Here is a 26,258-nt window from a genome sequence, read left to right on the forward strand (position 1 = left end):
CATGAAATTCTATTGAAGTCTATGGGGAAAAACAGGAACCTGACCAAAGTTAGGCATAGAGGCCTTTTCACTTTCCATTCTGCATTTCCTAGATATCACTGCACTCCTCACTTTCCCCCCTCCCTCCTCACTACCTAATTGTATACCCTTGCATTGGACATGGCCATCTGGTCCCCCATTCTGGCACATAAACAAGATTTAGGGGTGATACAAATCTCGCCTTAATAAAAGTGCCTGCAAAATGCCCCCTTGCCTGCTTGCTGTGATTGTGTAATTCCAGGACTGAAGCAAATAAGATTTAAATAATTTATATAGTGTCAGTGAAGTTTATTTTACCCGACAAACACAGTACAAAATCTTTTGGGGTTATTTCTTAGGGTGGCAAGTCCCCTTTAATACCTGTTGTTAGTTATACTAATTGATTCATACATCTTGCCAAGCCACTAGGAGAGACCCTCCTTGCCCTTGAGTCAGCAATATCTCATGTGCATAAAGCATGACTGATCTTGCATTGTGACAGGCTGGAAGTACAAAAAGTAGTGTAAATAGGAGCAAGTTCCACCACCAACAATGCATTTCATTAACTTTTCAAATCATAAATCACTATTTTTTGTTATAATAATTTATCATGAAATAGTTATATGGCTATATGGTTAGTTTTATTTTATCAAAAGTCTTACAAAAAAGTCAAAGTCTGGTTGCAATATAAAAATATATTTTTCTTAGCTTTTCTTACACAAGCATTTTACTTGTCTGGATCCAGCATAACCTGTTTTTTTCCTTATTAATCTCAAACAAGGAGAATGTCAGATTTTCTTTATAGAAAATCTACAGATTTCCGATACTGAAATATACAACGCTAACCAGACAACTGTACTCCCTTTGTTTGTCACTCGTTAATTATGGAGCTGTATTTGTATACAATTAATTAGTAAAACACGGCCAACAATGGCATCAATTCATTCTCCCACTCAGCTCTAACCTGCATATCAGAAAGCAGTGAGTACACAGAGGGAGAAGCTGGAATTCATGAGGGACAATTATTTCTTGTGGCCAATCGTAATACATTGCTACTGCCCCAAAACCTAGTTATACCTTAGTGTGATGCTATTTCAGCCTTAACATAAATTCTTTTTGATGTTCCCAATTGCCTTCTGCTCCTAATATGACTGTAAAGCAGTAATTTAGGTTTGTGAGTGGGCCAACAGGCATGCCCAGATGGGTGGTAGATGACTGGCCACTTGATCACAGTGTTGTGATAAGGAAGCTGACATCACCACGACTCCCAACACAATAAGCCTTTATGTTGACGGAACCTTCATTTGCTCTCTATTGCCATTGTCTGGCTATTGCAGGAACATAGATTTGCCCTAAAATAAAAAAAAAAAAAAGTTACATTTTAAAAATAAATGACTTGGAATTAACTATGACAGAAAGTAAAAAGAAGAAGAAAAAATGAATAGTGTGTTATTTAAGTGATACACCCTGACACTCTTCAATGGAAATAAATGGGCTTAGTTCTCAATTTTCGAGATTAGTTTTAGAAATTGGATTCGAGTTTAGTTTTATAAAATGATTAAACTCGCATATCGAATGCTTGCTTATTTATTAATGTAGTAAACGCGTTCAAATAAAAAACTTGAATACCGCAAATGTTTGAGTTTACAAACTCGAATAAAACTTGAAAACTCGAATACTGTGAATTGAAAATACTTTGCCCAGGTCTAGGGCAACTCCCATTGACTTCTATAGAAACTCGCAAGCTTTTACATGGCAAAGTTTTACATTTGAGTTTAACGGGTTTTATGCACTTAATACATATTAGACATTTGAGTTTCTGAACCATAATTCGAAACTGATTTTTTTTGTACCAAAAATATCACACTTGAACGTTGATAAATCTTCCCTTAAAAGTTATGTGGTCATGTGAATTGTTTTTCCCTGGTAGGGCTGCTTTTGTAAGTAATTATTACCTGAAGTTCCTAAACCCGACTGTTTTGCCAACCTGACTGTCCCTTCTCAGCCTGTCATTTACAGCTTCTAATGCTAACGGCCTACTGCTGCACAAATATGGCAGCCCCCTCATAGAGGTACATGGGGGATCTAAAAGGTAATATAAAGGCATCAGGCAGATACTTTTATTGCAATGTTATAAATAGCAAAGACAGTGTTATGATGGCCGCTATTATCTCTTTAAAGGGCCACTATACATTCATTTTTAATTCACCCTATTATGAAATATTAGCAGTTGAGGGGATATTTATTTTCATATTGCTTTATTTTCCCAAGGTTTTGTAAAGGCATATGATGGCTTTGCTTGCAGTTCTGCCTTGCCGAAGCAACCATTGCACCTCTTGTAGGCTGGCCACATACGGTTTCTGTTAAATCCCATAGGCCATCTTTTGTATACGATTCCCATTACAAGAAACCAGAAAGTCTAGAAGCACAGGGACTCGGCATTGTGTGAGTGGGAATGTCATTATCCGGTATTATCAGAGCTATTCTCTGAACGTTATAGTTAATGTAAGAGCCCAGGGTAAATACAGTACCTATGGATCGTGTATATATGGACAGGCAAGTTTCAAGTAAAAACTGTGGGCCAGGGGCTAGCTTGGCTGTTCCCTCATAGGAAGCAATTGGCTCTAATTTTGAGCAAACATTTCCTGGAAAGAGGGGCCCTGACCTACACTCCCTGTCATTGCTCTTTTGTATTAAATTTGCCACTAGGCTGCATTGAATGTTACAAGTTGCAGGGCAGTAGATAAATGATCTATATGCTCAACAGCAGAGAAATAGTCCGACTGAGAGATTTCTTTGTGTCTGCTGTAGCTTTTGTTTCTTTATGCAGCAATGCAACATCCTTGTGTGTGACCCTCATATTTATCAATAAAAGGGCTGCGTCATTAAATAAAGCCAATACGCAGATTCAGCATAGAGAATGTTCTGTTCCCTTTGTGGCCCAGATGCCAAGACTGGGTGGTAACAGAGAGGCTTTGATCCTGGGTTGCCCTCACTGCCTGACTGACCCTGAGATCAAAGGTCAAAGAAGCACAGGATGATAAAGAGATGGACACAAAGGCACATTTACTGGGAACTGCCAATGGCCACAGCTTGTAATGAGTTCCATGACCGGCAGAGCTCTGTAAGTGAGACAGCACGTGAACTGGGCCATGGCTCAAACCATGGCTGATCCTGTTATAGAGCTGTGTGACAGCATGACTTAGGCACATTTCCTCTTGTACAAACATCTCACAGTTATTCATTTATTGACATTTTATCAACTGCATGAATATTTAAATGGTAATCTTCGTGGTCTCACCATCAATGCCTCTGATATCCTCTTTGTTTGTATTAATATAAGAAGGCAGAGCTAGAGATTAGGAATGGAGGGGCCAAGGGAGGCTGAGAACTTGAGAGAAGTATATCTGTGCAAAATAGGGATGTCCAACTGGCACTCTTCCCGCTCTTGTTAAACTCCTAATACAGGTATTGGACCCCTTATCCGGAAACCCGTTATCCAGAAAGCTCCGAATTACGGAATGCCCGTCTCCCATAGACTCCATTTTAATCAAATAATTCAGAATTTTAAAACTGATTTCCTTTTTCTATGTAGAAATAAAACAGAACCTTGTAATTGATTCCAACTAGGATATAATTAATCCTTATTGGATGCAAAACAATCCTATTGGGTTTAATAAATGTTTTATTGATTTTTTAGTAGACTTAAGGTATTGAGATCCAAATTACGGAAAGACCCCTTATCCGGAATACCCTTGGTCCCGAGCATTCTGGATAATGGGTCCTATACCTGTATTGTTTTTAACAGGTGTCACTTGTCACAGAATGTGGGAACCCGAAGGCTGCAGTTTTTTCCTGAAAAAATGATTCAATAAATAATAAGGAATTTGTCATCTTTAGCAAATAATTATATGATTAAGGGCCCATGTGACACAAAAAATTCCTTTGCTGCCCTTTAAATTGGTTCTGTGATCAGAAGCCAAAGGTGCTAGACATAGGTGAACATTTGGGTTACCTGACCAATTAGCCCAGAGGCTCAGAAAAGTTCAGAGAAGGGCATACAGACTTAATAAGGAAAGGCTTAACTACTTCACAATGACATGTTGTTGTTGCTCAGTTCCCACAGAAAAGAAACAGTTTATAATGCACTGGAGGAATATATAGAAATATACAGGGGCATTTCTAGGCCCATGGCTGCCCTGAGGAGGCCTTTCCTGTTCCACCTCCCCTTGACCCACAAATGGGCCCTCTGCACCAGAAAAGCCAAAATTTTGCTTTAAAATTCTGATTTCCTTCTCTTTAAAAGTTTTTAAGAGAAATTATCACTACCATTCTTTTTGTGGTTATCCAAATAATGGTTGGTTTATCCATAGGGCTATGGCACTGCAAACTTTGTCTGCCACTTTCATCTGCTAAAAAGCAGTGGTGGACCCAGAATTTGGATGGGATGTATTTGGGTGGATTTATTTTAATATGCCTATCAACTGCATTTAATTCAATAGGCACAATATCAAGTGCATATAGGCAAAACACAGAAAAAGCCCAGTTCTTATTGGTGAAGACAGATATTAAATATGCCTCTGAAAGTATAGCCCTCTGTAAAACACCAACTTACCATATAATTTCCTCTAGTGTGGCCCTATTCCTGTTCTAGAATGAAATTTAAAATTAACATGCGCAAGTTCAAAATCTAGATATCTTTCTGTAATATAGAGCCACCACTGATTTCTCTCTCTCTCTCTCTCTCTCTTTAAGTTGAAACCAAACACGTCTCTAAAACTGTGAAAATTGCTGAATGCTTGCATAGCTGTACCTAGTTTTGGGTGCAGTCTCTAAAAACACTGGCATATCCTTGCTTTTTGCTAGCACTAATTTTTACATAAATTCAGTCCTCAAATGAGGCAGAAATAAACACACGATTGCATGTAGCTGGCAGGTCTCCAGTCAGAGCCAACTGGCAATCAGCCACAGACTGATGGGAATTGTAGATTTACAATAAATGGAGGTGTGAGAGTGGATTCACAGGATCTAATTTAACCTATTACTCTTATAATTCTTTTGTGGTGTTCTGTATTCCATGGTTTTGCTCTAATTCTTGCCTCCTGGTAGCCAATAGCAGGCGGAGGTGTTAGTTCGGGGTCATGGGATCTAGTTCATCACATCACTCAATTGATTTTTGCTTTTTTTCCTATTGGTGCAGAATTTCCCTTAGGTGCCCACCCAGTTCATGCCCCCTGACAGCCTATACATATCTTATACCACTATAAGGCACAAGGCAATGAGAATGGTAGATTTACAAAAGATGGAGTTGGTGTTGGAATCTCATTCAACCTCTTAATATAAGTCATGCCATGTGTATTCTTCTATTTCTCAGCCCACGAGAGCCTATCTCTCCTCACTCTGAAAGAGTGATTTACAATGTAGAAGAAAAGATGCAAAGCACAAAGAATGGGTGCAATCTACCATGTTTGTTAAATAGTTTAACCTTCCACACTAGTGAAATTTCCATTTCAGAGCACAGAGACCTCAGGCCACCCCGATGAAAAAAGTGCTGACTGCACAAGTTAGGGAGATCTGGTGCCAACACTGTGCTCTGCACCTCAAGCCAGATTATCCGACACAGGCTGGAGAGCCCAACCACACCATGGGAAAAAGTATGTCCTGAATGAGCTTTATGGGGCAAGCTTTTGCACCCCCCCTTTAGCAAGGGACTTTCCAAATGCCCCCTTTTTTTCTTCTTTTCAAAAAGGATTGTGCCACATTAGCAGGAAAGCATGTGCGGCACCAGAATGTATCTTGGACAGTGACCTTGCACTCCTTCATCAGTCCCACCGCCCAATACAGCAACATTAGTTTTTAGGATAAAGGAGTTTATACAGCTGCCACCCTAAGGGGTCATATTTGGCGATAAGGATAGACGAAAGTGGAAGCAATTCCACTGCTTCCTGATGCCTAAAGGGAAACATATCTTATAACAGTGGTAAAAGTCTGCTATTTGCCTCAAAATCTAAACAAAAATGTTACATTGAATAAGCTGACAATTGGGGCATACAATATCAGTCGGAAGTGTTTGAGAAGCCTTTTTTTTTCTCAGACGTATGTATCCTGAATAATAGGCATCAGATATCTGTTTCTTAGAGATCTTACAGCCCCAGGAAAGCTATCAGTGTGCCACGTCTTGCTATTGCTCTATGAATGGGTTGAACATAAAAAAGGTATCTTTGGGGGATTCCATTGTTCAGGTAGCAGCAGTATTCAGTTACAGAAATCTGTGCTGCTATTTTCTCTGCTTCTGCTCTCCTGATTCTTGGCTCTCGGACAGTCGGCTCTTTGTATTTCCCAATTCCAATGAGGTAACCAAAGAAAAAGAGAGTCTCGGTCTGCGACTGTCAGCTGTTACTAATCACCGCTCTATAGCTTGCTGTGAGCCCCCTGCTTGCTGCTCCCTCCTGCTCCGCTTAGCACAAATAAAAGGAGATAAATGACTTCATAGTTTCCCTACCCAGAGCATATTGTTGGCACATTCCGATACTGGAAAGGGAGAATGGGATCATGTGAAGAGTTAAATGGGAATCCAAACAGAGAAGCAGCGGGATCTCACTGCGGTAAATGTTGGTTTCAGGAAACCAAAAGCCGGGAACAAAAGGCCGGCTCTTGGAACAAATTCACCAGGCGACAATAGTTTCATAAATAGAAAAAAAAATGACAGTTATGAAATGATTAATTGCAAACGTTTCCATGTTTCAATTGATCCCACTGGGCTTTTTTTCTCTGTGACCTCTCAAAATAGAACAGCGCAACTTCATTATAAGGATATGCAGTGGCCATTAGTGCCCGCTCTGTTGCACATGGAGAAGCTAATGCAGGGTGGCAGCCGTGCCTTTAATCAAGTACTTTGGGACAGAAGCAAGTACCGCTGAGGCAGGAAAGTGGGAACTCAGCAGACTCTGTTGTGACCAGCTCTGGATGTTTACATTTGTAGGGCAGCCATTTTACTTGTCATGTGATCCAACTCCCCCGTACCGAAAGGAAACAGGTGTCAGACTAAATAAAGAAATACGCCAGCATCTCTAGCCCTGCAGCAGCGGAAATGCATAAAGAACCCTGCAATATAGATTTACTCAAGTTGAAGACTTTATTGACTGAAAGGGGCTTGGGGATCTTGCTTAATAAACATTACTTATTTGCTAAACTGTAGGAGTTATTTACAATTGCAAGTTCAGTGTGCAAAGTGCAAATTGGATGCAAGGCGGACTGATTTTTTACCTATAATGCATCTTCTTTTTTTTTTTTTTACATGATTCTAAAGTCATAAAGGCATAAGGCATAAAAAAAAACACAAAAAACTCACCTTGGGAACCTTGTAGCCACCGCCAGGTCCAGTGTGGCACTAGCTCCAGGGTTCCCCCAGTGGCAATAGGTGCACCATTCATTAAAAGAGATAGGCTGGGAATATTGGCAACCATGTGGCAGTGCAGCAACTCCATTGTGTCCATTTTAGAGCACCCACCCCTGGATTTGCATTTGTAAATCAGCGCTTCTGCCTTCTGTATTTGACATATATAGGCAGGACCCTGCTTAAAAACTCCTATTGCACATCTGTTACGTTGCTGATTTATAAAATATAATACACAAGATCCATGAATATCTTGTAAATTATATTCTTATAAATGGAGCATAGTGATGCCATCAGTTATCGGTGCTTAATGATGTCATTTCTGTCACATGACTCACTGAAACTTGTGTATTATAATGAATAATGTAGCCAAACAAGGGGTACATTATAAAATATGAGGATATTATAAGTCACCTCAAAGTTCCATGAGGCCTTTGTCCTTGTGCTTTTATATGGCCATGGAATTCATCCTTTTATAATAACCCTATATTTTACAACTGGAGGTACATTCTCTATATTAAGGCTGAAAAGAGTTAATAAAAACATTATTTTAGGCACACACAAAACTTTTCAGTCAGGATTTGGCCAATCCTATTACTCAGCAGTCAGCCGGTTGCAAAAATTATTGATTTTTTTGAAATTATTGATTGATTTTGACCAATGTGCTTGGCACAACCTACAAATTACAGTTCCCTTTAGTTCCCAGTAGCTCTGTGGAATTATGTCAGGAGAAATTATGAGGAAAAAGTCCTAAAATACAGAACTGATATCACATGAGTCCCTGAACTGACCGCATTGGTCCCTGTCCCATAGACTGTAAGATCCACTGGCACTGGCGGGACTTGGGAATAAGAAAACCCACAGGTTGTGGTTTTAGTTGCAGCAGGATCCAGTGTCTATTCCAGTGTGCAACTGGGTCTTACTGGCTACTGTCTGGGTCGTACTGGCTTCTGACTGGGTCTTACTGGCTTCTGACTGGGTCTTACTGGCTTTTGACTGGGTCTTACTGGCTACTGACTGGGTCTTACTGGCTACTGTCTGGGTCATATTGGCTACTGTCTGGGTCTTACCGGCTACTGTCTGGGTCTTACCGGCTACTGAACAATTATAAAAATACAGTAAATAGCAAGATAAAAGCAAGTATAACTTCATTAAAAAAGCATGGATAGAAAACGAATATCCAATAGTCTCCCACCCTCTTGCTGTTGTGTAGTACAACCTGCACCCTACGCTGCTGGGATCTGAGACCCAAACTACCGTGTATCTGACATCCCTGGGACCCAAAGTGCACCAAGGGTACAAGCTAATTGAGACAGTTTCTTTTGATGTCAAATGAAAATAAACTCAATGTGACCGAGATCAAATTTCTCTGTTTAGTTATTTCATTTTTTTGTTCAAAGCAACTGACCCTTGGTTACCTCGAGTATATGAGATGCGCTACAGCTTTTGCTTTTCATAAAAGTGCAATTTTTGTTAGCCTGGCTGTCTTTGGCATTTACCCTTCCCTTTCTACCATGTATTTCGGATAGGAATATTGATGTGACTGTAGGATAACATTGCTGCAGTTTGTTCTTAGTGTCACTTTTGGCAAGAGCCCTCGGGATGTAGAAGGGAAAGCTTTGTATTAGACAGCAGTCTGTCTTATAGAGGATTATGCAGGCCCAGACTGGCAACCTGGGGATTCTGCCAAATGCCAGAGGGACTGCTGTAAGATGCCATAGACAGTCACTATTTAGTTGGTTGGAGGGGGCTGTTTGGGTTTGTGTACATCAAATACTGGGGCCTATTTTGTGTCCCAGTCCAGACCTGGGAATATGCGCAAGGCTCCTTAGTCTCCTATAATACTCCCATTAGGTCTAAGGGGCCTTCACCAGGACTAGGAAAAACAGTAACCCTTGGTTTACAGTGAGCTTGCTGGGAGTTGTACATCAATAACTGATGTAGTTATTGTAGTGCTGTCGGCCACCATCGCTATTTGCTCTAGTAGCCTAATTTGATCTAGTATATCCCCTTTTTAGATAAAGACAACTGCTAAACAATAATAATTACTAATAATTACTCAGTTCATCTTAATCTGCGCAGTGTAACCAGCACTTTATGTATTTTGACATTCTGACATTTTTTGTTTTTTTTTAAGATGAGGGTTTAACAAGTGGGGGAAGTGAAGTCATTATTCCTTCCCAGCAATTAGTTAAGTGCCTGTTTATTCCCCTTTAGTTCGTTTTTCTTTTTTTGAGGGGGGGGGGATTTAATTACAAGGGCTGCCCTGCAGGGTCCAAGACAGTTGCTACTATCCCCCACCCTGAATGACAGCTCTGTAGGTGCCTCTAAAAGAGACTTTACATTGGAATCTAAAGGCGCTCATCTAAAGGCTCCTCAGGGCACAGCAGATATGACAGCATCTGTTTCTCCTGCAGTTGTACCGCTTGGCTAGTAAAAACCTAAGTGATAAAAGAAAAACACTTCATAGCATTGTTTTGTTTTTGTATCCGACTGCAAAGTTTTGTTTCATGTGAGCTACACTGGCCCCTGCCCCACAGCCGGCTGTCATTCAGGGACTCTCTCTTTATACAAATACATTCACCCTATCCTTATTTTATGCCAAGCTAATCTCTAGCGCCATCTAATGGCTGAATACTCTTCATTCTGTTACTGATGCCTAAATACCCAACCATTGTGATTCACGCACAGCCAGGGCCGTTTTACAAAATGGACAAAAGGGGCATTTGGCTAGGGCCCATTACTATCAGGCCTTCCATCTGCTATAACTTTTGACTGAAGCATTCCCCTAAATTGTCAGACCCCTCATTTTAATCCACTGGGAGAGCATAACAGTTATAGAAACTCTTAAAAAGACTGAATATTTTCACTTTTTAATTTGAAATAATGCTTTACCCACTACCATGGCTGGGAGGTGGGCATGGACCTCAACACAGGGCATCTCTTTATTGCCCTCTTTATTATATCCTAGTTTACCCACTTGAGAGTAACACTTTCACAGACATATTGGTATGGCTGTAGGGGGCCCACCAATGGGATCTTTGCCCTAGGCCCACTGGCACCTTACATAGGCTCTATGTACAGCACTATTGCAGAATACATTGTGCCCACTAGTTCATCATTAAGATTTCGCTCACTTCAGACTTTTGATTATGATCTTTATAGATCAAAAAAATCATAGAAAAATAAACTTTAGCTTTAAATAGATACTAGACTTTGTCATGTAAAACAGGCAAAATGTGACATTTCTGATGTAATATAGAATGTGCTTAGTACCAGTGTTTTTCTACTGGAGCTAACTAGCTGGCCATTACATTACTGCTGTATTATTATGTGTATAAACAATGTGGGACTGGGGTGTGGGGGGCCCACCAGGGACCCCCCAATGCCTGCTCAGGGGCTCCCTTAACCCCATGCACACCTAGACTTACTTTGCCGTGATCAGGAGAGGCAAGGGAACAACAGTAGGTACAGGTAGGGATCGGGTCTATGTCGGTGTGGAATCCTGCTGACCCAGTCCTACCCTGAGATCACCTACAAGTTAGGAAACAGAAACAAAGGTCTGATTGGTTGCTATGGGCAACATCACTAGTGAAATCTGTCTCCAATGTTAATAAACAAGTCCCTAAATATACTTAATACAATAGATTGCACCTTCCCTGTGGGAACTGTCAGAATATTCTGCAAGGACACAATTTGGCCCCAGCCATCCTTCTGTACTTGGAAAGGAGTATTCCATTAGTTCTTTAATAGCAGCAGTACCAATCTATGTTGAAACCCCATTTGTTATATTCTTTCATTGCAAAATGTAAAAGGGCTCACTTAGGAACAGGAAGGCATTGTACAAAATGCAAAACCACTTTGTTCACTACCTTCTCTGCTTTTTATATTGCTGTAGGTCTCTGCAATCTATTTAGGACCCTAGACCTGTGTGCCCCCCATAGGAAGCCCATAAACTGACTGGCTGTGAGTTTATCATTGGGCTGAACAGTCGAGTACTAAGTTGGCCATTGCCATGGTTGACCAAAAAGCATTAATCTGAATAGAAGTGGGAAGGAGATCTGATGATGCCTTCCTACATGCACAGAGAGGTATCAGCAGATCAGTTTTGAGAGTAGCAGAATGGATAGCCCCAACTATCCCGGAAGTGCCTGTACATGTACCGTGGCCAGTGAACAAGTCAAAATTGGTCGAATTGCCCAACCGCACTGGGGAATGTGTGACTGCTTTCAGTTTTCTTGCATGTTTGCAGGTTTAGGAAAATTCTATATTTCAGCTCTACTTAGAGAGCAACCAAGTGTGTCGAGACCATTCAAAGATGGAGGGCTTAACTACTGGACTATTTCTCCGGATCAGATTATACGCCATACTTCTATTGATTTAAATGAACTGAGAATACCTTTCCTGTTGGTAGACTTAACTTAACCTTCTTACTTTGTATAAAATACATCCACTACTGTGTAGGTAGGTCAGTGCGATCGGTTCTGTGTAAATGAGTTGGGGCTCATAGAGGGTTGTATTGTACTTGCAGTTTTAGGGATTTGTGCTGCCTTTGGTCATTGCACCCTGTCTTCATAAAGAATGAGGGGAGCCCAGTGGGTAGCGCTTCTGCTTTGCAGTTCTGGGATCTGGTCTGGCCACTCTCCTGCTGTGTGCTTCTATGTTCTTCCTGTGTTTGTGTGAGTTTCTTCCAGGTACTCCAGGTTTCCTCCCACACCCCAAAAAGGTACAGGCAGGTTAAAGAGGTTGTTCACCTTTGAGTTAACTTTTAGTTTGATGTAGTGAGTGATATTCTGAGTCAGTTTGCAAATGGTCCTCATTTTTTATTACTTGTAGTTTGTTAGTTATTTAACTTTTTGTTCAGCAGCTCTCTAGTTTATAGTGGTTGCTAGGGTCTAAATTACCTTAGCAACCAGGGAGTGGTTTGAATGAGAGACTAGTATATGAATAGGGGTGGACCTGCATAGAAAAATAAGCCAAAAGATGTAACAATAACAATAAAACTGTAACCTCACAGAGCAATAGTTTCTTGGCTGCTGGGGTCAGTGAATTCAAAACTATAAAAAAATAAATAATAAAGACCAATTGAAGTTGATTAGAATTGGCCATTCTATTACATACTAAAAGTTAACTTCAAGGTGAACCATCCCTTTAAATGGCTCCTAATAAAACCATAGTGTGTGTGATTGAAATAGGGACCATAGACTGTAAGCTCCACTGGGGCAGGGACTGATGGGAATGTGATAGGGACCTTAGATTGTAAGCTCCACTGGGGCAGGGGCTGATGGGAATGTGATAGGGACCATAGACTGTAAGCTCCACTGGGGCAGGGACTGATGGGAATGTGATAGGGACCTTAGATTGTAAGCTCCACTGGGGCAGGGGCTGATGGGAATGTGATAGGGACCTTAGATTGTAAGCTCACTTTGGCAGGGACTGATGGGAATGTGATAGGGACCTTAGATTGTAAGCTCACTTTGGCAGGGACTGATGGGAATGTGATAGGGACCTTAGATTGTAAGCTCCACTGGGGCAGGGACTGATGGGAATGTGATAGGGACCTTAGATTGTAAGCTCACTTTGGCAGGGACTGATGGGAATGTGATAGGGACCTTAGACTGTAAGCTCCACTGGGGCAGGGGCTGATGGGAATGTGATAGGGACCTTAGATTGTAAGCTCCACTGGGGCAGGGACTGATGGGAATGGGATAGGGACCTTAGATTGTAAGCTCACTGGGGCAGGGACTGATGGGAATGTGATAGGGACCTTAGATTGTAAGTTCCACTGGGGCAGGGACTGATGGGAATGTGATAGGGCCCTTAGATTGTAAGCTCCACTGGGGCAGGGACTGATGGGAATGTGATAGGGACCTTAGATTGTAAGCTCACTGGGGCAGGGACTGATGGGAATGTGATAGGGACCTTAGATTGTAAGCTCCACTGGGGCAGGGGCTGATGGGAATGGGATAGGGCCCTTAGATTGTAAGCTCCTCTGGGGCAGGGACTGATGGGAATGTGATAGGGCCCTTAGATTGTAAGCTCCACTGGGGCAGGGACTGATGGGAATGTGATAGGGACCTTAGATTGTAAGCTCCACTGGGGCAGGGACTGATGGGAATGTGATAGGGACCTTAGATTGTAAGCTCCACTGGGGCAGGGACTGATGGGAATGTGATAGGGACCTTAGATTGTAAGCTCCACTGGGGCAGGGGCTGGTGGGAATGTGATAGGGACCATAGACTGTAAGCTCCACTAGGGCAGGGGCTGATTTGACTGATGAACAATCTCTGTAAAGGGCTGTATGGGCACTAATTAGCAGATATAATAATAATCAAAACAAGGAGTAATGCAAAACCAATATTTATAGACCTATCAGATAGATAGAATGGGTGTATGTGCTTTCTACTGCAAGGATGGGCCTTTGGCAAGCATCAATGTATGGATAAAATAGAGCAATTTGATTAAACATGGCTACAATCCTTTAATCTAGCTTTGCCAGCCATTGTGATTTGTTATAAATTAGGATGACAATATTTTATTTGTCATCTTTTGCATGGACCAAGCTGGACAGCACTCCTTACTAGCTGAACTGGAACACTGACTACATTATTCATTTCCATTAGAATCCTACAGCATCTACCTACATTGAAAATACTAATTACAGGTGCGGGATCCATTATCTGGAAACCTATTACCTAGAAAGCTCCAAATTACAGGAATTAATCACATAATTCAGCATTTCAAAAATGAGTTTCTTTTTTACGTGAAAATAAATCTGTACCTTGTACCTGACCCTAATAATGATATCATTAATCATTATTGGAGGCAAAGCAATCCTACTGGGTTTATTTAATGTTTTAACAATTTTTAGCATACTTAAGAATGGAGATCCAAATTACAGAAAGATCCCTTATCTAGAAAGCCCAAGGTCCCGAGCATTCTGGATATCAGGCCCCATAGCTGTATATGAACTAATGCAGATACAGCACTTCTGTCCCATTCAGCTAATATGTTCTGCCTGGATAAGGTCTGGATAATAAATGATTTACATTGGGTTTAGATCCATTTACACACAGGAGACATATGTTGGTTGGTTGCACTTGGGTTATAGTATGTTGCTAGAGTGAGCTAAATAAATGGTCTGTAAGTGGGGTCAGGGCTGAGTAGAAATCTGGCATAAACACTTGATGGAGGAGCAGTAAACTTACTGTGGGGCTTTCACGTGTCCCAGGCTTTTGTCAGGAGTTTTTCTTTTCACAAGCAGCTAGCAAAGGCCTCCATTGTCGAGAGTAGATGTATGTTCTCCTTTAATCTCAAAACAGTGCTCTCTCCCACATCCCCAATATTGTATTCAGGTCCATGCTTGGTCTTCCCCCACCCCACCCCTTCTTGTCCCTAATAGGCCCTGGGAAACTAGCAGAACCGATGGGCTCCACAAACAAGGATGCCTCTCATGTTGCCCGGGCAACTCCAAATCCAACCTTGGCAATTTCTTTTTCGACACACACTCAGTTAGTGAATAGAATGACGTTAGGAAAAAAGAACTTTCAAACAAGAAAAATATCCCTCAATCGCCTCTGTTTTCCAGCTTTTTCCCCCCTTGTGTTCAGTTCTTCTCCCTAAGCTAGTGTGAAATGGTCACAGCGAGACCACAGAAAGGCATTGCTAGAGCTTCATTCCCCAATATGACAGTTAGCACTGCAACAGCTAGGCCAAAGGCCAGAATAGAGGAGCTGTTAATTCCTTTTAATCAACAAAACATACAATAGACCCTTGTACTTTCATTTAAATACAAGTAAATGCTTTCGATTATTATTTAGGATTATTAGTATTATTATTATTTATTGAACATTCCCTTTCTTTACATTTGCTTATACCTAGGATTGGGAGCTGACACATAAGTTGCCTTCAAAAAAATGAAACTATGAATTATTTCCATATTCTACGACACAAAAAGCTTAAAAGAAAGCAGTAAATTTGGAGATGTTTTTCTCTGAACTGTTTGTATTGTTGGATATAATTGTTTGAAGAGGTGGTTCAGTCCTCTGATAGGTTGTTTAGTAGAAAAGGGGCGAGTTTAGTGTTCCTTAGCAGCCTGCTGGGGTGCTGCTGACACCTAAGGGTTTTAGGGGGATATTATGCTGTGTAAAATGTGGTGATGTTGCACATAGCAGCCAATCAGATGCTTTGGTTTGGATTTGTAACTGTTGAAATCTAATTGCTGATTGGTTGTCCTGGGCAACATCACCGTAAGTCAACATCACTGGTGATGTTGCCCATTGCAACCAATCAGATGCTTGGTTTTGTTTTCTAACTTGTAGATGACTGTTAAATTCTAATTGCAGTTTGGTTGCTATCGGCAACATCACCGGAGATGTTGGCTTACACACTATGATAAATATGTCCCTTATTCTCTGGGGCTGTATGGCTACCATGGAACTCTGAGTGGGCAAGAGAATGCATTGACTGCAAGATTTCTGCCTCAGTGTGTGGTGCAATGGGCAAAGGAAGCCATGTACTTTAATTAATGGCAGGGGCAGGTATAAAGTACTGGGCTTCTATTATGTTAATAGGCACAAGGGCCATGTTGGCATTGGCACTAGAATACTTTGGTGCAATCTCTTTGTGTATGTTGTCGCCCCTTTGCACTAGTTTGTAAATGCATTAGTACATATACATTAAGCCTTTAATGAGGACCATTTGTAGGGGATGTTCTCTTTTGAGTGTGGGCTCACAAACCCATCATAGGGTAAACTGAACCATAGTTGTTTTTGTTTTTTTCTAGGAATGGCTGCTCTTGACAGTAAGGCATCAGGAAAGATGGGTATAAGAGCTGTGGTATATTACATGACAACAACAGTGATTGCTGTGTTCATCGGTATTATTATTGTCATCATTATCCACCCGGGAAAAGGCAGCAAGGAGAAAATGCACCGAGAAGGGAAAATTGAGCAAGTAACTGCAGCTGATGCTTTTATGGATTTAATAAGGTAATTGGTGCTAATATGTCTGCAAATGATGCCTATTTCAAAGACCTGCCCTCAGATCAAAGGGGCTGTTTGAGATAAGTATTGGTCTTGTAGCAATGTAAAGATGGGTTGTTCCCCTTCCCTCTGGGACACAATGACCTGAGCACAATTGGCCCAGGGGTCAAAATCAAATACATTTTTGACTATAAAAGAAACCGTGGTGCCAAATGGAAAGTTTAAGGAAAAAGATGGAGTGAATAGGATAAAAACTGGAGGCACAGGAATTTGGGTGACAATGAAGGGAACTCAATCTCAAAGTCTGGCACAGGGACCTCTCGCTACTTCTTGACTATAGTGTTATTTTAGTGAAAGGCTAAACTGAGCATTCAGAGCAACTTTTGTTGTTTTGTATGTATGTATGTATATCTTTATTTATAAAGTGCTACTTATGTACGCAGCGCTGTACAGTAGAATAGATTAATACAAACAGGGGGTTATTAAGATAATAATAGATAAATACAAAGTATGACAATAAATACAAATAAATACAAGATAGAGTTGCAATAAGTTAAGAGTCAAAGACACAAGAGGATGGAGGTCCCTGCCCCGTAGAGCTTACAATCTATATGGGAGGGTAACTTACAGACACAAATAGGCAAATATAAGTGTTGTGGGTGACACTACAATATAAGTGCCAGTTCCCAGATCAGGTGCTGGGTGAGTGCCCCAAAAGGGAGTCTTTAAGTTTAGTTTTAAAAAGACTGGGGGAGGATTCTCTCCGGAGGAAATCAGGGAGGGCATTCCCAATGTAAGGGGCAGCAAGGCAGAAAGGTTTAAGGTGGGAAACAGCAGTCGTAGTGGGGGGCGCAACCAAACGATTGCTCTGCGAGGAACGAAGGAGTTGGCCAGGAACGTACGGAGATATAGTCAAGAATGACAATGCTCTCAGGAGGTGCCCAGCAGCGCCACAGGTGGAAGTACATTGGCAGAACCAGTGACAGGGCTACACCAGAAAACTGACCAAATTAATGGAGATTTACCAACAACATGTGCATGTGTTGCCAACTATATATATATAGAATTTGTTTACAATAATATTTTTTTTCTTTTTAACAGAAATATGTTTCCCCCCAACATGGTAGAAGCCTGCTTTAAACAGGTACCTAACTTTTTTCTGTGATGTTTGTTGACGGTTTCTAAACCTGAGTAATTAAGGTTCATTGTTAATTTACAATACTTTGTTAATTTAGTTTGCTTTGATAAATATGAACTGCCTTAGGTTATCCCTCTGTGGCAGGGATCCCCAAGCTTTTTTACCTAGGAGCCACATTCAAATGTAGAAAGAGTTTGGGAGCAACATAAACTTGAAAAATGTTTTTGAGGTGCCAAATATGGGCTGTGATTGGCTATTTGGCAACCCCTATGTGGAGTCTACAGGAATCTCTGTTTGTCAGTACATATGGTTGTTATGCAACCAAAAACTTGCCCCCAAGAATTCAAAAATAAGCACCTGCTTTAAAGCCACTGGGAGCAACATCCAAGGGGTTGGGGAGCAACATGTTGCCCCAGAGCCACTGGTTGGGGATCACTGCTCTATGGAATCCCTTTGATCTTGCTCTGCCATCTGGCAACACCTCTTTTATGCTACTGCCGCAGGCTCTAGTTTACCCATAATTCTAATGGAATGTGTCAAATGATATAGATGAATCAGTCAGGCAAAGCACATTTAGATATATAATAAAGCACCTTATATAGACTGTTACAAACTCCACCCACAGAAATAGACTGACACCGTTCCAGCTAACCATTGATCTGATTCCCAGACAATCTTACTTGATGTGGCTAAAAAGATATATAGGTCCCTTGTGGTTTGACACTACAGTCAGCATGTTCAGGGGGTTTGAATGGCAATAGAGCTGCTCTACAGACCATTGAACACCTTTAGCAAGTGGAGAGTAGTGAAATATGCTAAGATAATAAGTCCCCTTTAACACCAGAAAAATATCCAAAAAAAAAAGACGCAACACATGATCTATTTCAAAGCCTCATTGCTGTCGCAATTCTATATTAGGCTTCCAGATTTTCATTTGTCATATTTCTTGTCTCTTTAGTTTAAAACAAACTACGAGAAGAAACAGTTCCGAGTCCCCATCCCGGAAAATGAATCGCTGCTGTCGTCAGTAGCTAATAACGTATCTGAGGCCATGGAAACGTTGACTAAGTTTAGGGAGGAGATAGTACCCGTTGCAGGATCGGTGAATGGAGTCAATGCCCTTGGACTTGTGGTTTTCTCAATGTGCTTTGGGTTGGTCATTGGAAACATGAAGGAACAGGGGAAAGCTTTGAAGGACTTTTTTGACTCCCTCAATGAAGCAATTATGAGACTGGTTGCTGTAATCATGTGGTGAGTGTCAGCTGGTTCTACAGTTTGTACATACCTTTTCTGTCATATTACCACATATCGATAAAGGGTCTGATCTATCTCTTTTTAAGTAGTAGTAATGGGCGAAATGTTTCGGCAGGCATAGATTTGCAGCGAATTTCCGGGTTTCACCGCGGAAAAATTAGTCGCACATCCAAAAATTGTCGCAAGAATAGTTGCGCGTCCAAAAATTGTCACAAGAATAGTCACAAGCGTCAAAAGAATAGACGCGCATCCAAAAATTGTTGCAAGAATAGTCACGGGCGTCAAAAGAATAGTCACGCATCCAAAAATTGTCGCAAGAATAGTCGCAGTCGTCAAAATAATAGTCGCGCGTCCAAAAATTGTCACAAGAATAGTCGCGGGCGCTAAAAGAATAGTTGCGTGTCAAAAGAATAGTTGCGGGTGACAGTTTTTTTTCCCGCGCGACATTTTCGCCGTTTTGCGAATCTTTTGAAAGATTCGCAAATTTTTCGGCGAAGCGAAATGGGACAGATTCACTCATCACTAGTCATAATTGGATGCCCATTAATACATCGGAATCCTATTCCAGGATCGGGTGTATTGAGTACTTTATTAGTGCTAATTCACTTTTTTCATCTTGTAGTAATGAGATCCTTCTTTCCCACCTTCTCTAGGTATGCACCCATTGGTATCCTCTTTCTGATTGCTGGAAAGATTGCCGAGATGGAAGATATGGGCGTAGTTGGCGGGCAGCTTGGCATGTACACCATCACGGTTATTGTAGGACTGCTTATTCATGCTATTTTCGTTTTACCCCTCCTCTACTTTTTGGTAACACGGAAAAACCCATGGGTTTTCATTGGTGGATTGATACAGGCTTTAATCACTGCTCTAGGAACCTCCTCAAGGTAGGAATCTTTATTGAGTTGTTGTTGGCTATTGTTTTATTCAACATCTGCCTGCCAAGGGTTTTACTATACCCTAGGTGCTTGTTCAAACACTACTGGTTGGTACAATAATATTCACCAAAAACAGCAACAGACCAGCCCCAGAACCTATGAACAAGCTTCATATTAAACAACGATGTGTGAAATTTGAATGAAACATCTCCCAAAAATGGCAAAACCATCAATAAAAAGTAATAATGCATTAACTGATCTAATTCTGAACCACAAAGAGCTGATTCCAATACTGTACACAAGAGAAATAGGTCTTGATCTGTGTTCAGCATTGTTGTTGTCCAGTCTTGTAGGTGCACAATCTGACTGCAGAATAAGGGTAACTACATGTGTTACAACACATAATGCTGCATTGCACTTATAAATGCCCTTCAGTACGGAGCCTAAGGAAGAACTGGATGAACACCCCATTAAACTTTTACAGCTGCTTTTAATTTCCCAAATGAACATTCAGTTCTGTCAACTGAATTTTATGTCCCTTTCTCGACTAAGTTTTATTTATTAGAAGGCTAGTGTACCCCAAGTAGACCTTAAATTCTATTACGCCCATGACTTATAAAAGCATGGCCTTTGAAATCTTGTCTTATAATATGAAAATATGTCTTAAAATATCCTTATATTTTACTATGTAGGTACTGTATTCACTATATACTGTATATATATATATATATATATATATATATATAACAAAAATGGAGAAAATATCGCACTCTCAGGACTTAGTGGAAAAATAAAGTTGTTTTATTTCAAACGTGCTTCTTTAGGGTTAGAAGCACGTTTGAAATAAAACAACTTTATTTTTCCCGAGAATGCGATATTTTCTCCATTTTTATCCTATACTATTTTTTGAATACTGCGCCCAGGCACCCAGGCTCTCTTCCTTCCCTATATATATATATATGTATATCTTTATCTATAACGCGCTACTTATGTACGCAGCGCTGTACAGTAGAATACATTCATACAAACAGGATATTAAGATAATAATAGATAAATACAAAGTATAACAATAAATACAGATAAATACAAGATACAGTTGCAATAAGTTAAGAGTCAAAGACACAAGAGGATGGAGGTCCCTGCCCCGTAGAGCTTACAATCTATATGGGAGGGTAACTTACAGACACAAATAGGCAAATATAAGTGCTGTTAACCTTCAATGCATTATCAGTAAAGAGGGATCTAGATGTATGAGGAATGAGCCGAGGCCAGTAATATCCACTAATATGCTACACCCTTATACTTTGCTCTTTAATGGGGTGAAATAAATCTGTCGTGGCTCTAGGGGAACAGCAGCAACCACCTGAGATGTAGAATGAGGGATATATCTCTAATAATACCTTTGTTAGCAACAGCAACATGAAATTGGGTCTAGCGTTAATGATAAATCTTGTGTTTTCTTAAGTTCTGCTACATTACCCATCACATTTAAATGCCTGGAAGAGAACAATGGCGTGGACAAGAGAGTTACAAGATTTGTGCTACCAGTTGGAGCCACTATCAATATGGATGGCACTGCCCTCTACGAAGCCCTGGCTGCTATTTTTATCGCTCAAGTCAACAATTATGATCTGAATTTTGGACAGATTATTACAATCAGGTAAAAGGCTAATTACAAATGTTTAAATGAGAATGTTACTACCCTGGAAAATAAAGGAAAAAGTCAGCAGAATGCTTAATAATCGGGGGAATGCCGTAGAATGATGGGAGAGAGGAGGAAGGTTGCCAAAATAAGCAAAATACAGCTGTGCATGTATTATCCAGAATGCTTGAGACCTAGGTGTTTTTTTTGAATAATGGATCTTTCCATAATTTGGATCTCTATACCTTATATCTGGCAAATAACATTTAAACATTAAACAAAACCCAACTGGATTGTTTTGCCACCAGTTAGGATTCCTGTACCTTGGTTACCACCATTATTATTACAGAAAAGAAGATAATAATTTTAAAAAAATGTAGATTATTTGCTTCAAATGGTTTATATTGGGCAGATTTATTAAAAATTGAGTTGGCCTTTTTTTTTTCTTTTTTATTAGAGGAAAAAAACACAAAAAGTTGCCAGAAAAAACTCAGCAAGTGAAAGCTGGCAAGTTTCTATAGAAGGCAATGGAAATTGTCTCTACCAACTTTAATTCTAATTAAATCTAAGTAGTAAACAGGCCTCCCTGGGCCTCCCTCCCTTTATACAGATGTGATCTTTCACTAATCATTTAAACCTCTAAACAGAGCAGGCTCAGTACTGTAGCAAACCAGTAGTTTACATTTGTATATTGAATTTATAAGGCTGGCATCAGGACCAATTTTAGTACAAGGCATATAGGGCATTTCCCATGGTCCTTCAGAATCACACAGGTCTCTTTAGGAAAACATGTTCATTAACTCGGCAAACTATTATGTTATTTGACAATATTACATATTTTCAAGATAACGGTCGGCTATTTAAAAACCTGCAGCCATGTAGCCACCAGTTCCCCCAGCCACAAGTAGTACAACAACAGCTAGAGGGTCGCAGGCTGGGTGTCCCTGAGTTGCATTCATTTTTCTTTCTCTCAGATTAAAGCCTCAGCCTTCCTGCAATGCCCGGGCCCCTTAATCTCTAACATTGGGTGTGGCTGTTATTCATTATAATCTCTTACGAACCCTTTTGGAAGCAAAGGACATCATACACATACTTAATAATAATAATAATAATAATAATAATAATAATATCATATTATAAAACTGTTTGCATCCTATCAACCTAACATGGAAGTTTTACAAATGAGGCAAGTGGTCTAAATAGGCAAAGTGGCACTTTTTTAGCTTTTGGATATTCATGCTGTTCTTGTTGTTTGTACATCCCAGTATCACAGCTACAGCTGCCAGCATTGGAGCAGCAGGGATCCCTCAAGCTGGCTTGGTCACCATGGTCATTGTTTTGACATCAGTCGGGCTTCCAACAGAAGATATCACATTGATCATTGCCGTAGACTGGTTTTTGTAAGTATTTTCACATAGGTAATTCATGTTACCCAGATCAGGTCTTGAACAAGCGTCCCCTCACAATTTACACTGTAAGGTCTACTTGCAAAATTATCAATTCTCTCAGTGTTCCTAAATGAACATGTCACGAATTTATGTCCCATTGAATATTCAACATTTAGGGGCACATTTACCAATCCACGAACGTACGAAAAGCGTCCGAATGCGTTTTTTCGTAATGATCGGTACTTTGCGACTTTTTCGCGAATTGTCGCGACTTTTTCGAGCTTTCAATACGAAAGTTGCGACAATTCGCGAAAGCCGTAATGGCTATGAAAAAGTCGCGACAATTCACGAACGAAAGTCATAATGGCAATGAAAAAGTCACGACAATTCATGAAATTTATAATGGCTATGAAAAAGTCGCGACAATTCGCGCAAGTCGTAACGGTTACGAAAAAATCGAAAAAAATACGAAAAAGTCACAAAATGTTCATTTTTCAATCCAAATTTTTCTCATTCGGATTCGTGGATTAGTAAATCAGCCCCTAAGTGTAGTAGTTCTAGTTATGTTTTAGAACATATTAAATAAGAGATCTTTCTGATCAAACATTGGCAATAACTGGTTCATTGACTCAAGTCAGGTTGTGCAAGTCCCTGGAATGATAAGTAGTCCTAAACCCATACAGACCAATAAATATATCCTCATAATCTACGGACATTGACATCATCTACTAACTGATGGAACCAAAGGAAGCCATCTTCTTTAAATTAGGCTGTGCAAGTCCCTGGAATGATAAGTAGTCCTAAACCCTTATAGGTCAAGGACTTGAAAAAGATGCATGATGTTGAGAAGGGCAGTGATTAGGCAAAGTTGTGTTGAGCCAGTAATGTTTGACATTTTTATTCTGCAACCGTAAAAAATATTGTCAAAAATTACTGACATTGACATGATCTACTAATTGATAGAACCAAAGGAAGCCATCTTCTCTAAATTAGGCAAGAACAGCTATTATATTATTTTTGAAGTACACCATAGCCCCTTGAAGATCACCAGTGATGTAGTAGTTCTAGTTATGGTCTAGAGCTTCTTCTGCAGATTAAATAAGACATCTTTATAATAAAATGTTTGCAAGAACTGATTTGTGGAACCATGACAGGCAGTATCTGTGCACGTCACTGGAATGATATGTTGTACCAAACTCTTATAGGTCAAGGTCTTGAAAAAAGTGAATAATAGTTGAAAATGGCAGTAATAAGACAAAGTTGTGTTGAGCCAGTAATGTTTGAGATTTTCATACTGCAACCCTAAAAAATATTGTCATAATCTACGGACACTGACATAATCTACTAATTGAGGGGCCCAAAGGAAGCCATTTTAGCCAAAAACACCTATTATGTTATTTTTGAAGTACTCCATGGCACCTTGCAACAGTCACTGAAGATCACCATCTTTTTCTTACAGGGACCGCCTTCGTACCACAACCAACGTACTGGGAGACTCTCTGGGTGCCGGCATCGTAGAACATTTGTCTAGGCATGAGCTCAAGAGAGGGGATGCTGAGATGGGCAACTCCGTCATTGAGGAGAATGAAATGAAGAAACCATACCAGCTGATCTCCCAAGAAAATGAAGCAGAGAAGCCTTTAGACAGTGAAACAAAAATGTAAAAGATCCAATCACATCACACTTTCTTTCTTTGTCTAATAGAAACACAGTCATGCCACTTCCCTCTTGCACTCCAGTGTGATAGCAAGAACACACACACAACACAATGACAATTAGCAGCTGCTAAAATCCCCAATCAATACAATATATATCTTCATTCTGTTTTATTGGAAACAGATAAATAACATTCAGCCTTTCCTTGCACAAAAAGGTGTTAAATGTAGGGAATGTAGATGGGGGTTTCCACATTCGGTATCACGTTGCTAGATCAACACTGCTGCATAACAATTTCACTCAAACAATCTTGTAAACTTTACTCTCCCCATTTACTAAAGTATTAAAGTGTTACTTCCATTGTTTTCAGGCATTTGCTCCACAGCTCCTTGGCTTTTACCTAAAATATCAAATAAACAAAAATATTTCCTCTTTAAGACAGACAAGGAACATGTATTTACACAGGGGTCCATAAAGGCTGCTAAGTAACCACTTTCTAGGGAATATGATAAGGATCAGTTGGTCCATGTTACATACTCTAGCGTTGGATTTGACACTGGACAGAAATTTCTGAAGCCCGACGCTTCAGAACTCACAAAGCATTGTAATGCAAACACTGAATGTGACACTTGTTATTATTGCAGCTTGCAGTTCATCATTATGTTCCATAGAAACCATTGCTTTGTGTCACCAGTGACTTTAGTGTGTATCTGAATGTCCCCAAAACAAATCTCTAAAAATATAGTAATGTGGGACTGGCACAATTGTAAAGTTCCCCCATGATCTCATACTTGGCATAAAGATCGACTGAAAGCACAACTATGTCCCACCAACCTACAGGATTTTCAGATTTGTACATAAAGCAGAATAGATTCACTGAAATCAAAGTCACAATGGGAAATAACTTCAGATGTTGGAACTGATGGTCCTAGTGGGACCTTTAATAACTGGTCTGTATATAAACATGCGTGAGTAAAGCGCTTTTCCTCTGTATGTGCAAAGTAATATCCCAGAAATGTTTCCATGTTCTAGAATGTACAGTTAACCTCTTGTCTCCTGGCTGGTTTGAACAAATCGCCCCGGCTTTGGGCTGGAGATGACCGGGTCGGGCAAGGAGGGTTGATGGATATAAAGGCATTACACTATAAAACAGAAAGATTTACAGTGCACACTTTTTATTTTGCTAATATGAATAGAGAAAGAAATCTTATGAATTGTAATTAGAGATATTTTTATAATAGATACTGTTTATGTGCGTGAATAAAGTTTAACTGTAGCCAGTGCAAAAGTAACTTAGTGTTTTCCTTGACATATGTGAATTGTTATGTTATGTTCATGTTTGTCTGAAATGTTATGGAAAAAAAAAGAGAAATCACCCACTTTGTATGTCTGTGATTCTTAACTAACTGTTTGTCAAGGATATCAGGTACTATAAAAACGTTCTTGTCGCAATTACTGGTTCTACTTTCAGTTGTTTCGGTGTTGATAGGAAAAAAAAATTATATATATACTTTGTAGGTGTATTTTCAATAAAAAATAGATTTTATTGCGGTTTGTGCATTGTCTCTTATTTGTCTCTTAAGGCGGCCATACACTGAAATATCTGCTCGTTTGGTGAAGTTGCCAAGGTTGCTAATGTTCAAAAAGAGGTTGTGGGAGCACTCCAAGGCTAAATAAAGTATACAAAGGTTGCTAATGTTGGCCAGATATAGGTCAATTAGGTTCCTTGGAGAGCTCCATACATGGGCCAATAAGCTGCAAAATTGGTGTGATGGAAGTTGTATCGTACCATGTATTGCCACCTTTAGGGTTAATGGCAGAAATTTCATAAAAGTGCTAAATCCCACCATTGCATGGTGCATCTCACAGGTAAGATCAAGAAATTGCCAACAACTGAAATATGG

General features: G+C 40.1%; 1 protein-coding gene across 1 annotated transcript in view; it reads left to right on the forward strand.

The window, feature by feature from the left end:
- The window catches only part of slc1a3 (solute carrier family 1 member 3), a 48,886-nt gene extending 22,986 nt beyond the window's left edge, over positions 1–25,900 (forward strand). The window contains 7 exon segments of the mRNA NM_001113216.1: positions 16,200–16,404; positions 17,500–17,542; positions 18,495–18,787; positions 19,444–19,677; positions 21,134–21,328; positions 22,576–22,710; positions 24,158–25,900. Of these exon segments, the coding sequence (NP_001106687.1) occupies positions 16,200–16,404; positions 17,500–17,542; positions 18,495–18,787; positions 19,444–19,677; positions 21,134–21,328; positions 22,576–22,710; positions 24,158–24,362 (1,310 nt within the window). The 3' untranslated portion in view covers positions 24,363–25,900.
- The last annotated feature ends 358 nt before the right edge of the window (positions 25,901–26,258 follow it).

Source organism: Xenopus tropicalis, chromosome 1 (genome assembly GCF_000004195.4).
Source record: "Xenopus tropicalis strain Nigerian chromosome 1, UCB_Xtro_10.0, whole genome shotgun sequence".
NCBI classification, from domain to species: Eukaryota; Metazoa; Chordata; class Amphibia; order Anura; family Pipidae; genus Xenopus; species Xenopus tropicalis.